This window comes from Oculina patagonica, chromosome 6 (genome assembly GCF_052425735.1).
Source record: "Oculina patagonica isolate OP01 chromosome 6, crgOcupat, whole genome shotgun sequence".
NCBI classification, from domain to species: Eukaryota; Metazoa; Cnidaria; class Anthozoa; order Scleractinia; family Oculinidae; genus Oculina; species Oculina patagonica.
The window spans coordinates 14,556,905-14,570,638 of record NC_135763.1 but is presented as its reverse complement, the minus strand read 5'-3'; the positions used below and the strand labels follow the sequence as shown (position 1 = coordinate 14,570,638).

General features: G+C 38.6%; 3 protein-coding genes across 3 annotated transcripts; 1 reads left to right on the top strand and 2 right to left on the bottom strand.

Annotated features, from left to right (window-relative positions):
* Positions 1-117: 117 nt before the first annotated feature.
* Positions 118-5,514, bottom strand: LOC144658920 (uncharacterized). The gene is made up of 5 exons (XM_078519421.1): positions 5,249-5,514; positions 3,468-3,567; positions 2,971-3,276; positions 2,549-2,631; positions 118-1,885 (listed from the first exon to the last, which is right to left on the bottom strand). The coding sequence occupies exons 3-5, from the start codon at positions 3,239-3,241 to the stop codon at positions 1,628-1,630; spliced, it is 612 nt and encodes a 203-aa protein (XP_078375547.1). The 5' UTR covers positions 3,242-3,276; positions 3,468-3,567; positions 5,249-5,514; the 3' UTR covers positions 118-1,627.
* Positions 5,515-6,749: 1,235 nt separating this feature from the next.
* On the top strand, positions 6,750-10,850 carry LOC144657423 (2Fe-2S ferredoxin-like). Its single transcript, XM_078517769.1, has 4 exons — positions 6,750-6,934; positions 7,869-7,975; positions 9,354-9,489; positions 9,887-10,850. The coding sequence occupies exons 1-4, from the start codon at positions 6,771-6,773 to the stop codon at positions 9,978-9,980; spliced, it is 501 nt and encodes a 166-aa protein (XP_078373895.1). The 5' UTR covers positions 6,750-6,770; the 3' UTR covers positions 9,981-10,850.
* A 344-nt stretch (positions 10,851-11,194) lies between these two features.
* LOC144657311 (uncharacterized) lies at positions 11,195-13,494 on the bottom strand. Its single transcript, XM_078517645.1, has 4 exons — positions 13,241-13,494; positions 12,494-12,992; positions 11,954-12,101; positions 11,195-11,476 (listed from the first exon to the last, which is right to left on the bottom strand). Exons 1-4 carry the CDS (start codon positions 13,355-13,357, stop codon positions 11,362-11,364), a joined length of 879 nt encoding a protein of 292 aa, XP_078373771.1. The 5' UTR covers positions 13,358-13,494; the 3' UTR covers positions 11,195-11,361.
* Positions 13,495-13,734: the final 240 nt, after the last annotated feature.

Genomic DNA, 13,734 nt, shown 5'->3' with positions numbered 1-13,734 from the left:
TAGACCTCTTCATAGGCGGCTTCTGCCCCCTCCTGCCTCTCTCCCCCGGCTCCACGCGCCCGCCTTGGTCTATAGCTATAGTAAAAAAAGTAAAATAAAAATAAATAAAAAAATTCGTTTTCCAGGAATGCTATGCACGTTTATTTCAGAACAAGTGTTTACATCTTTATATACAAACGACAATAAAAGCCATTACTTATTTCCATTACAGACTTTGTGTAAAAGGCAACAGCGACTGGATAAACTACAGTGTATTCATGTCTTACACAAAACAATTAAAATTATTATGCTTGTCTAATTAAAAAAAAGAATAAAGAAATAATACAATGATAGGAAAATAGAATCCCATACGCACTACTTCACTATCTGTCGCTTTCATAAAATAGTAAGTTTAAAGTAAGCAGTCAATATCCAGCTTTGGCTGAATTAACATTGCTATGAAGTGCACCTTTTAAATAAAATACATTACAAATACTGTTCAACTTGTTGTTTGTCTGACACAGTAGGAAAAAAGATCAAATCACACACTTGGGGCACTTTTCGAAAAATCTTCAACGTTGTGTTCGCTAAGTAAAGCTGTATGATTGACGTGCAACATGCTTTAATGAATCAGACTAGAAGTATTTCCATATTCAGCCAATCACAAGCAAGACTCAAACCTACAGTGATTGGCTTACACCCGCTTTCAGTGCTACATGCATAGCGGCTCTCTATCGACATCAATCTTTCGACATGCTAAACAAACATGGATCGAAATCCGCCAATCACAGTCCACTAGCATGATCTTCTGACCTTGTGTGCTCATTTGCATGAAACCAACACCAGTATGTATCAGTTTTGATTGGCTCATTTCAAACAGCATGTCGAAAGATGATGTCGGAAGATGGATGTAGAAAGATACCTGTAGCTATGCAAGTAACACTAAAAGCCGGTGTAAGAAGATTTCCCACACTCACTACCGGTTGCAAATTTGTTTTCTTTGAATTCTGATTGGCTTACTGTTCTCTATCACTTTCAGACAAATGGTAGCCATGCAACTGTGTACCAAGAATGACTACAAATGGATTGCAATTGGTTCCTGAGTGAAAGGTTCAGAACCCATCCAAACACACTGGCCAACATACATACACCTGTAGCCAAAAGACACCATATCAAATACGTAGACATCAAGATGAACTAAGATAACCATCCACCCAAATGTCTGAATATATGGGTCAGATTTTATACATTAAAGCATCATACAATGGATCTGATTAGACCAGCATTTACAAGTAGCTTTGCTTCTGTAACACAAAATGACTGACCTCTAACACCCCACACCCTCCCCTCCCACACGCACTCACACAAACTGTGAGAGTAAAGTGTCTTTTCCAAGAACACAGCATAGTGACCCTGGCCAGATATTAATCTGGAACCCTTGATCCAGAATCAAAAGCACTAATCATCAATACATGTACATACAGTATACATACAGTAGATAACCAATCCCCAGTACAGCTACATACAGTACATCTACTTTGTACTCATGTCTTACTAAGTCAGACAAACAACTAGTGCAACTCATTATTAATTACAAAAAAGACAAACTCATCTAACTTTTAACAAGCAATTCTTGGATTAAGTATTTTCAAGCATCAATGACCAACTTCTGCTTCTCAATAGGAAGCTTCTGCTCCAGAGCTGGCGCTTCAAACTCGCCGTCATATTCAAACTTGTCCTCAAAGTCCTTCAGGTCAATCTTCTTGCCTGAGGCTGGCGGCTTGCAGCAGAACACCCACAAACAGCAGCTAAACGTGGCAATGCCGATCAGGGCCACGACGGCAAAAACTGCCATGCGAGCAGCAAATGGCAACTTGTAGAACTTTGAGCAGAATCCATGCTTGGACTACAAGAAAAACAAGCAGAACAGAAGGATGTGAGCTTTTTTCAGTCCTAAGTTCAAAAAAATATACCGGTACTGTAAAAACTCGTGTAAAAACTCCATGTTGTTTACCGATCACTGATCAAACGTGACGCGACCCAGACTTCTCTCTTAAAATGACTGTGTGGTTACTAAGCAATTGTTTTGCGTCGTTCTCAATTTGTTGTGCTTGTACTATTTCCATTCAAATTTCACCGTTTTCCACAATGGACTTAAGCAATAAAGCCAATACATGTATCTCATCAAAAGAACATCTTTTTTGAAAGATATTGGGGTTTCAATTGAAGAGAAGCTTGTAAAGGGTATTTTAGAGTTGATTAAATGCACTCCGCTTGTAGGAAATACACAGCATTAGCTTTCAATGGCCAAGCTTTAATATCTGTACCAACAAACAACTACTTCTTTACGTCAGTGCTTTTTTTAAAGTTTTTTCATTTTTCTCAAAATCAAGCTTCAAGGTTGGTGCAGCTTATATACGAGTGTGGCTCATACATGAGTCTTAACTGTATCTCAGATTAATAAAATGTTTTTTTTTTCTAGTGGTGGCCCTTCCTTGAACAAACAATAGATCTTCACAACTCGTACGATTTTGAAAACTTAATATTGAACAAAAGATTTTACAAATACCGTGTCAGCTTTGTAAGGATGGTCTGGCAGCTGTGCTGGCTTGCGTCCGGAATTGTCACTGTATGGTTTATCAGGCAGGTGACCTAAAAGCAAAAATTTTTATTTAGTAAACCACTGAATGATTCAAAAATCGCGAAATTTAAGTGACGCAAAATATGCCTGTTCCATTTTCGGGAAATTAAGTAACTCCTGCACTGGGGCAAATAACTGTGGCTAATTTGAAACCTTGTTTGTGTAAACACAGCACCGGGCTAAGAAAAAATTATTTTATCACTACAGTTGCATTGTATATGCTACAGACCTGTACACCTTTGGGGCACTCAATTTCTTGCAGTGGATCAAATTTTAAAAATAAACAACTACAGCTGTAGTACTTGAAAACGAACTTAAAACAATAAATAAGAAAAACAACTGCTTCCTACCATCTGGATATTTGTGAGTGTCTTTTTCATGGGGCATGTTGTGAATTTTGGAATCTTTCAGCTCAATGGCTGTAATTTCGCGCTTGGCAATCAGCTCGTTGTTGGCAGAATCCAGTTTCATCACCAATTGGGTCACTTTTATCTGCTTCACAACCTTGTGGTCCACCTCGATGATTTCCTCCTCTACGCGCAGCACTTTGAAAATTCCCTCATTTGTAGTCTGTTGCGACTCAGTCACCAACACCCTGATCACAATAGGGACCTTGGTCATGTGTTGCAGTACCTCTTTGTTCTTGCCAATTTCATCTGCAAAAGATACATTCAAATGATCAGGTTGAGGGGGAAGGTATATAAGGTACTATGCCTTAAAGTGGTTGGTGGGTTTGGGTGACTTGGTAGGGCTTTTCAAACATGTCCTACAGCCAGTGGTAGTTAATGATAACAACAAGAGAGTAAAGTTGGTTTCTAACTATTGTGACCAAAAAAGAGTGTCTCACCAATTTCTGCAAAGAAATGGAACGTTGTCACTGCCTGGTGTATGGCCTTGGAGTTGTTTACGTGCACCACACCATCAATAACACTGACTCTGATGTTTACCTGCAGGGAAAACAACCTTTTCAATTAGCATATCAGGTGTTTTTAAGTGAAGTTCTTTAAACATGGAGATTGAACACAAATCAGCAGAACATGCAGTTGATTTAAGTGAACAGAAAGTATTCAAAACTGACCAATGATCAAAATAATAGCAACATTTATATTTCTTTGCTGGAGTTGAAAATTGCAAGAAACTCCTTTGTTCAAGGATTGCTTTGAACAGAATTTGCAGGTGAAACCAATCTGAAGATCACTTGTTTTGCCGCCATGCAAATCCTTAACAGGTGTTTTCCATTTCTTCGTTATTACTTTCCTGTAGATTTTTCCTTTTCACAATGAACTCATTTTTTTTTTAGAAAAAAAAAAACTACTACCTGATCTGCTTGGTATACTACAGTACATGTACATAGAGAGTTATAATCCAGCTCTTTATAATTATACCAAGAACACTATGTTGTGTACAGTAGTTGCCATTTTGGACAAATTAAAAGAGCAATATACATGTACATGCAAGGCAAAGTTTAGTTTATACACAAAGGCTCTTTTATATTTGTTGGTTGTCCCCAAAACTGGAAAAGTGGGATTTTTTTCATCTTCAAATGCTGCCCTTAAAAAACTGAGATATTATTTCATGAATCATCACTGGTACACTGTAGATTCTAAGGAAGTTGTTCCTCACAACAGGAAGTGTCAGAGACGACACTTGGTATTAATTTAGTAACTATGATATACAAATAGTCCTGGAAGTAGAAAACAGTCTGTAAACCCCAATACATCATACACTACACGTACATGTACAAAAAAAAGCATTACATTGCATTAACGATTTGGTGTTAAAAAAAACAACACTTTGTAGTGAATTCTTGAGTAAATGCATTAAGCTACTCAAGGAGGAATCAAGCAAGTTAAAAAAGTATAGCAGCTGCTCCATAAAAGGACAAGCAAACTTGCGAGTCCCACGCAAGAAAGGATGCAGATAAAACATTGGAAAAAAATGTACATTTTGGTGAAAATGCGGGCAACAAGATTTTCGTAAGGCAAAACAGACTTAAATAAGGACAAACTGACTAAACATTTGGGGCAAACTACCTAGAGAATTCACCAGATGGTGGCAAGTGCCTTGAATGACACAAAACAATTTACTGTGAAAAACAAACTATAAAACTAGCGAGTACATGTATTTCCACAGCAATCCTTTGATCAAAATGGTCTTTCATTTGAATATAATATTTAAGGATTTTTAAATTTTGCTTTCTAACGTAGAATGAATGATCGGCATAAACAATATAGGCTTGAGTTCGAGACGTATGGCACGAAACACGGAACTCCAGTGCACTACTTTCGTAACATGAGCCTTTGTCGCCATCTTTGGTTACTCTAAAGCACAATCACGCGATTTCTGACGGTTTTACATTTTATATTATCTAGTGAAGGATACGATTGACTTTTGGGCAAAGTCCATTACTTGGTCAGAAGAATCTTAATTGCGAATGCTACGTCATGTTCAATATGCAGAAATGTGCGGAAATATCAAACTTTAAATTTTAAGCTTCAGCCACACGGGAACACTATAATTTAACCAATGTCTTCGTTATAGGCAATAGTGAACTCTTTCTTAAGCCAAAGATTTGTTTCAGCCACTGATTAATTGTGTGTAAAGTTAAATCGAGGAGTACATGCATACCTTTAGAATTCTAGCATCTTCAAAGCCGCCATTCTGATCACGGTCCACTTGAACGCGCTGTACGTCGATGGTAACCGTCTCTTTGTTCGCTCTCTCCGTTTCTGTTACATTTACTTGAGTACTTCCATCTTTAGTCGTGTCCTTAAGGCTTATTTAGGAGCCGTACACTACGGAAAGTAGAAGAAGACACAAGAAAATCGACTTCATGATCGAACGTTTCGAACTCTCTCGATGACACTATACCGACTGAAAACAACTCAACATTCCCGGATGTGTAGGCGTTCCACTGCTTGGTAGCCGCGCGAGCTAGCAGCTGGCCGGAAATAGAAACTGATACAAGAGGTTCAAGAGGATTGGAAAACGAAAGAGAAGAAGAGAAAAGAAAAGAAAGAAAAAAAGAAGATACCAAAATATACAGACCTTTAACCACACATTTGCAATGACAAGTTACACTCTGCCGTAGGGGCTAGGAATTAAAATGACGTGACGGTGTGCTCTTTCTCTTTTCTCGTAAATTCGTCCGGTTGAATCAATCAATCACGTCGAAGTATTATGTGATGTCATACATTTTAGGAATTCTGGTAGAAGTTTTGCACTATTTTAGATGCTCATCATACAACACTTAAAGGTAATTATTTTGAGGGTCCCACCTTCTCTTTGGCCTGAAGATAAAAAGATAAATGTTTGAGCACGGTGAATAAGCACTATTTATTATTCCTTTACTGGAAATGACTTATTCATTATTCCAAGCATTGAACCTTAAATATTCCTTATTCATTTTCTGTTTTAGCCCGTTATTCATTATTCATAATTCCCCTTCCACCCCTGCCTGAGTCAATAACCTGTTTTCATTACGCTTAAAAGTTCTTAAAACCCAACATATTTTTTTGTGTGCAAGGTAGGCCACTCGCCCTTCCAGAGAGTGATGATTATATTGACTTCCATTTCTTTTTTTTTAATGCTGCACAACTCCGAAACTGAGGTGGATTTAAACCCGTTCCGTAGGATTCCGAAGGAGAGTTTTTTGGGGCAAACGCTCTGTTTCCTCGGGAATTTGGCAATCGAATGCAGAAGTCTACCGGGGAATGCGGGGGTGAGGCGGGAAGCGGAGTTCATGCACTGTTCACAGCCTCTCTCCTACCTTGGAAATAACGAGTGAAGTACATGCAAGCACGGAGCTCAATATGGAGGGGGGGGGGGGGGGCAGGGGCGAACGAAAGAAAACGAAATTAGGGCTGTCAGAACAGTGTAACACTATATATAAGGAGTCCTTGGTTCATCACCTTTGTAGCCAGACATTTTTCTGGACATTTAATTTTGGTATTTTAACTTTAATTTTTTTACACTTCGTGATGTGTACAAATATAGTTCAACAATTATGATGCTGACTCATGCGACCTTGACTGCCGCGCCCGTTCCGTTCGCTCCGTTGGTCCGTGCCGAAAATGAGATTTATGGTCAGCGGCAAATATGCAAAACACTCATTCCCAGGTCTTTTCAGTCGCTGAAAATACAGTCCAAAATGGCCGCTCGTTTCTTACGCAAGTTTTGTTCACAAATAGCAATACCTTTAAAACACAATTCGTTGGCGTTAACACCAAGAACCACATCAGTATTTGTACCGAAGAATGTCTGTTTACGGATGACTGGGACATCTTCGTCAAAAGCGAAGGAGAAAAGGGAAATGTAAGTCTGAAACGCATTTTTGTTGCGTCCGCACAAATTTGTTTGTGTTGTGTAATAGCTAAATATATAATTTCCAAATATATTATACCAATGTTGTTTCAAGGATTTGAAATCTAGGGACCCTTTCACGGTAAAATTCGACAATGAATTCTTGACATTTGACATATAAGCTTCCACCAGCTTACTTGTTCGGCGAAAATTGTACCTGACCTCCTGACGCCGGGCTAGTGGTGAAATAAAAGTAAGCTTATGTATTAAGCTTTACACGGGACTGGTTTCAAACGGATCTAAATGGATCCGGGCCGAATACAGGCCATTTGTTTACAAGGAGCCAGTCCGGAATGGATCCAAAACTGGATCTGCTGTTTTGCAGGTCCAGTTTTTTAACCGTACCGGACTGGTTGCAAAAATAACAAATGAAGTTTCTGTTCAGCTGGAGATAGATGGGATGTTTACTATGGGCTGCAAGCATTGTAGGTCTGTTTATTTGCTTCTGAAATAATGTTGGTGTGGGTTTTTTTATTAGAGGTGGTGGTGGTAAAGTCTTGGGTATCTTGAGGATAGCAAAGGGTAAGGGGGGGGGGGGGCATGATTCCGTTTCACCCACAAATTTGAACCAAATTTACATGTCACCTACTACTTGAAACAGCAGTATTCCAGAATCACATGTCTTTTCCAGCTCATTTCACACATCACAGTAAACTTTGTGCCCTGTTTTCACTTTAGTATGAGCTGAATAAAATTATTATTATTATTATTATTATTATTATTATTATTATCAACTTGAAATCATGGTCTAATTTTTGCAATTTTCACGTATCACGGAAAAAAACCTTTTGCTACCCTGTATCTTCTGTGGACGTAAAGATGAGAAGGGTGAAATGAGATGACATGAGAGGGTATTCCAGAATTGTTTTGTCACTTCTCTTTTCAGGGTAACAATAAATTTTATTGATCGAGATGGAGACAAGATGACAGTGAATGCAAAAGTTGGAGATAGTTTACTGGATGTTGCAAAAGACAATGATGTAGATTTAGAAGGTAAGTACACAGCCCTAAACTTATGAGATACAAGTTTACAAGTACATGTACAGCTGTACCATAATTTTCACTGCATTAGGATCAGGTCTCGCTAAAAACTCACTCACCACACTAGAGGTACCGTCACTTGCATCTAAGCGTGAACACGTGCCACCGAAACATGATCTAATTGGGTATCAAACGTGGCATGTTTGGTCATCAAACATTTGAACCCACACCAAACATCCATTTATACCCAATTAGATCATGTTTCGGCGGCACGTGTTCACGCTTAGATGCAAGCGACGGTATATTGACACTCAAGTAAAGCCTCTTACTTGCTTACTCCCACCATAGTAAATATGCTCCCACTGATGTTTCTAGGAGCTGTCACTTGGCCTTACATCACAAACAAATATGCTTCTCTTAGTCCTAGCGATCTATTTCCCATTATTACACATGAGTCATATATGTGTACTGTACATGTAAGTCAAACACCTATTAAAAGTATTTGATAAGTAGCCAGGTATAGTTAAATATGGGGTTACAAATTGCACTGGCTTTAAAAAGCTATGATAGGATGTTTCAGTTACTGCTGTAAACTTATTCAGGTAGAAATGTAAAATGACTAAAACTGTGTACAATAAAATGGTGTACGATAAAGTAATAAAAACATTTATTTCATTTATGTGATAATAGTGGAATTTAAAGTGGGCTTTTGTGTTGTAAATGCTGTTTTGAGAAGTTTTAATCTAGTTTAGCTAGTAACTTAACATGAAATGTCAAAAATTCCTTTAAAATGTGTTTTCCCCAATTAAACCTCCAGGCAACAATGAGTAATAGAGGTTTGACTGTGCAGTCAAACTTCTTAAGACTGACACCATAGGGACAGGGAAGAGTGTCTGAATTATAGAGGGATCCATATGAAGGTGGCCTAATGGTTAGCACGCTCGACTCCAAGTCAAACGGCCCGGGTTTGAGGCCTGGCCAGGGCACTACGTTGTGTTTTTGGGCAAGACACTTTACTCTCACAGTGCCTCTCTCCACCCAGGTGTATAAATGGGTACCGGCGAATTTACTGCTGGGGGGTAATCCTGCGATGGACTAGCATCCCATCCAGGGGGGAGTAGCAATACTCCTAGTCGCTTAATGCTACGGAAATCGGGATAAGCCTCGGCTGTATGAGCCTCATGGCTCGGACACAGACTTTACCTTTTTACCATATGAAAAATGTATAGTTAGAATGCAGTTTTGCGTATTTCGGACCAAGTGAATTTTCCATATTAGTAGGGAAGTCTCCTTATTATGGGGTGTTCATGAGGTGAGGATAGACTGTAAAAACATTTGAAATCTGTTTTTTATTTTCTATAAACTGAGCAGTGTACTTTGTTCATTCTAGGTGCTTGTGAAGGTACCCTGTCTTGCTCCACCTGTCATCTTATATTTAAACCTGATGAAATGGAGACACTGAACTTGGATGAGCCATCAGATGAGGAACTTGACATGTTGGACTTGGCTTATGGACTGGAAGACACGTAAGTCAACCTACATAGCATTTTAGCTTAAAGTTTTTAAATCTGGAGGTCCCAGGGTTTAGTCCCATTTTGACCACTTCCTGGATTTGTTTTACAGTTAACCCAAGTTTAACTCCTCAGCCATGTTTGTAGATGGGCAACTGGTTCACCTCCTGTTTAATTTGTAATATTTTTTTCTATTTTTTGAATTCTCGGCCCCATTAGCTCTTGTGCTAAATCAGTTACCAAGGTAAACAAATGTCTTTTTTACGCTTCCAAGAGTGATTGACATTTTTTAATTGAATTTTCAATACTTTCAAGCAAACTATCATGAAATCTTGTATTTACATTGTACTATCATGAAAACACCTATGTTTCTTGTCTTCAAACAATTTGTTTTTTCTATTGTGGCCCACAGGTCTCGCCTTGGATGTCAAATCATTGTTGCTAAGAACTTTGAAGGGATAACCGTAAGGGTGCCAAAAGCCCATAGAGATATTCGAGATCTCTGACAGAATCCACAAGATACATTCAGAACTGCTTGTATTGTAGTATAATTTGTAATTCAAAGTCATTTTTTATTGAAGATCTATGCAATTCACAGCCATATTGATTTTATTACTATCTATCCACATTTTATGCCACTTTAATATAAGATTGACACTTTTTCTACACTGCACAGTTTCCTTTTTTTAAGTTCAGTCTAAAAGTTATTAAGACTGGTCATCATTCTGTGCTGTGCAATCTCCATGCTGTGCATGAAACTGTCAGAAAAGAATGTTTTTCCCTGAATGAACAACAGACTGATTGTGATCGGTAGATTGTAATATGCCTGGGTGATTTTCCAGGTAAATTGAAGTTTTAACAATGTGAACAGATTGATTCTTCGTATTTCGTCAACTCTTAGTTGTTCTTCTATTAGAAACTATTAGAAACAATTCGGACAAGAGATCTTAGATATTTTTGTGTGGGTTTACACGAAGTGTAACCCACACATAGCCATGAGCAATCTTGGTAGTTAGTTGTATCACTAAAGTTGTTAACTTCACACACAGTTTTTAATATTGTAACACTGAAAGCAGACTATTTTTCTCGACGTTTTCTTCCTAATTTAAAACCAGAGGCAGACTCGGAGACTACCCACCCTTTCAACAAAAACGTAATGCGAAATGTGTTGAAAAATTTTTCCAGTTTGGTAGAGGGCTGCCACCTTGTATGCAAGTTTGAATACGTTACTGAATGAAGGCTTGTAGTTCAGATGTTCTGTGTATTTGTTACTCTCGTCTTATCATCAGTGTTTTTGGAAAGTAGAAACAAATAGCCATGAAAACGAACAACACAGGTTATAATTATTAATAAAAATAAAGGCACAGGTTACCACAGTGATGTTTTGACAAATTCTCCTAATCGGTGCTATAAGAAATGAGTGTAGAACTAGTAAGGAGAAATGGTACATTGACTTGGGTTTGAAGTGTCATGATAATGCTTAAGAACTCGGTTTAATTTTTGTGCATTGTGAATCGCCTTGTGACGAGATGCAACGCTGCTGGAAGTATGGACACCCGTGTACTCCCTGCCCCCCCTCCCCGCCAAACACACACACCTCCCCCCCCCCGACCAACCGCGCCATCCTCACCCCCAAGAAAAATAAAGGAATCAAGGTAACGTAAGAAGTGAACATGGGTTAATAAGTTTGTATGCTAAACGACCAGACAACAGATAAAAATTCAACCATCTTTATTAACAGATTAACAACCAAATCAGTGAGTAACTCTGTTACAGTGTGTAACCTCCTTTTTCTTTAAAGAACTTTGAACATCATTGTTAACAGAGAAATTCAGAAAGCTTTATTTCCAGACCAAAAAAGTGAACAGTTCAAATGAATCGTGGCCACTACCATTTATTCTTGTTCTTATTCTTGTGTTTTTTCTTTGGCTTTGGTCGCCATATTGGTTTCTTTGTAGCAGGCGGTAAATTGGCAGCAGCTATCCTGTCTTTGCGAGCTTGCCTGCAACAACAACAAAAAACAGGAAATAAGTAAGTTTTAATAAAAGCAAAAAGATTCTGATCTGTTTACTGTTCTTAGAGCCCGATAGATTTGTGTTTAAGATTTTCACAAGCAAGAATAAACTCACAAAAGGAGCTGTGATTTAACCAACGTCCCTCTACACTCATGAGACCGGGGCTTCGCTCATAATGTTCCACAAAGTATCAAACGTCTGCAAGATCATTTCCAGAAATTGGAGAATTTTGGCGATTGTGGCTATTCCACACTTTTCTTCTGGTTAGCAGTAATTCAGAGAACCCGTGCTTTCTTCATGATCTTAAAGATTTCGAAAAGATGCCAGATGTTTCTTTTTACTCTGTAATTTTTGAGGTCTTTGGAGAACGACTTAGGAGAACTCGACGAAGCTCTGACGTCACCATACCGATTTTAAGACTAGAAACTGGTAACGAGACAATAAGGGACTATTACACAACTCACCATAATCGTCGAATGAAGTTCACTGTGCATTTAACCAACAGGTAAATGACAAGGAGAGCAACATTCACAACAACAACAGAGGACATCATGTAAAAGAAATCTTTCCAGGTCGAGGCAGCAATGAGAGCCTGAACATGTTTTACGTGCTCTGTTGGAATAAACAAACAAAATAATTGAAAGGAAAAGACAACAGTACAAAACAGAGGAAAATCAAAACGAGATGCACTCAATATAAAGGGGCGTGTTTTAAATGTTTTCCAGTTGTGAAAAACGCGCCATGTTGTTTCGAAATAACCATCATTTCAAAGAAAGCACACTTCATTGACAAGTTCTGTCGACATAAGAAGACAATCAGTCCTCCTATTTCTTTTTCATTCAAAGCAACAATTTACCCTGTTTGACTCTGTAGTGATATTTTACTGTAAGGTGATTTCTCAATGCCATTCCATTAATGTTAGTCAGGAGCGCGTGCTCCCGCGTTTAAATTTATCATCACGACGATCTGAATCTAAAGACTATACGAACAGGCTCTACACTTACTGTCCAGATATCCATAATAAAACTTGTTTAAAGCATCAGTCACGTAGTTGCCAGGGAGAAACAGTTTTCCAATCCATGCCAGTCCATTCCATATTTTCTCGGACATCCATATAAGGGCATGTGAAATCCAGTCTACCATCCACGAGACCCCTTTACAGATCCGCTCGACAATCCAGGTTAACCCGTTCCAGGCCTTATCAGCCATCCATGCAAATCCCTTGCAAACCTTACCAACCAACCATCTTACTCCATTCCATGCCTTATTGGCCATCCAGGTAACTTTCTGACAGGTCGACTCGGTCATCCATATAATTCCGTTCCAAATTCCATTAAACGTTGCCACTGTGATTTCGTAACATTTGGTCCATGTCTGTTTTGCGGTTGCCACTGTAAAGTCCCAGACTCTCGTCAGCAAGCTTGGAGATCCGAGTTGGAATGTTTCGTGAACGCGGCATGTGGTATTTTGGGGATATTCAGTGGATTCTTTGAACCTGTGGATCTGACAATAATAAAAGGAGAGATGAACGAGAAAATCCGCCCCCCCCCCCCACCCCCCCAAAACACAAAACGACTGGTACATTACAGGCAAAAAAAAGGAAATAAGGGTAGATAAAAGTTCTGCTCTCACGCATGAATCTTTAAATTAAAATAAACTGACTATATTATTTAAACTTGACGTCAAATGTATTACAGTTACACGGTGGAGAATATTAAATACCTTGCTACGATCACGTAAATGTTTAATACCTTGCCATGTTTGGATGTCCTGTTATCATTGGGTGTGCTATTGACATTTGCCGAGCCTCTGTCCTCAGTGAATTCAAAAACCAGCTTCATGTCTAGTTTAATAGATTCAATTTTCATCTTAACCACATATTCCTGGTCAACCCAGCTTCCACTAATTTTCGTACCATGGGTAAAATCCTTAAAGAAGAAGTCTGGCTTCTCAACAGGTTTGAGAGTTTCTGCAATAAAATGGTTACGTTATGCATTCTGATTTAAAAAATTACCTCTTTTTCTTGATGTAGACGTTTAAGAACCCAAAATGAAGACGAAAACAAAATGTAACATAATGTATAACAGTTACTTGTGCAATGTTTAGAAAGGCAAATAAAAAGGGCACCATTTCAAAGAAAAACTATAACTTCGGGAGAGAAGTTCACTCAATGGTAACCGTCCAAGTGCGCGCTTACAGCAAAAAAGAAAACGCTCGCGCGCGCTTAGCCCCAACAAGATATCCA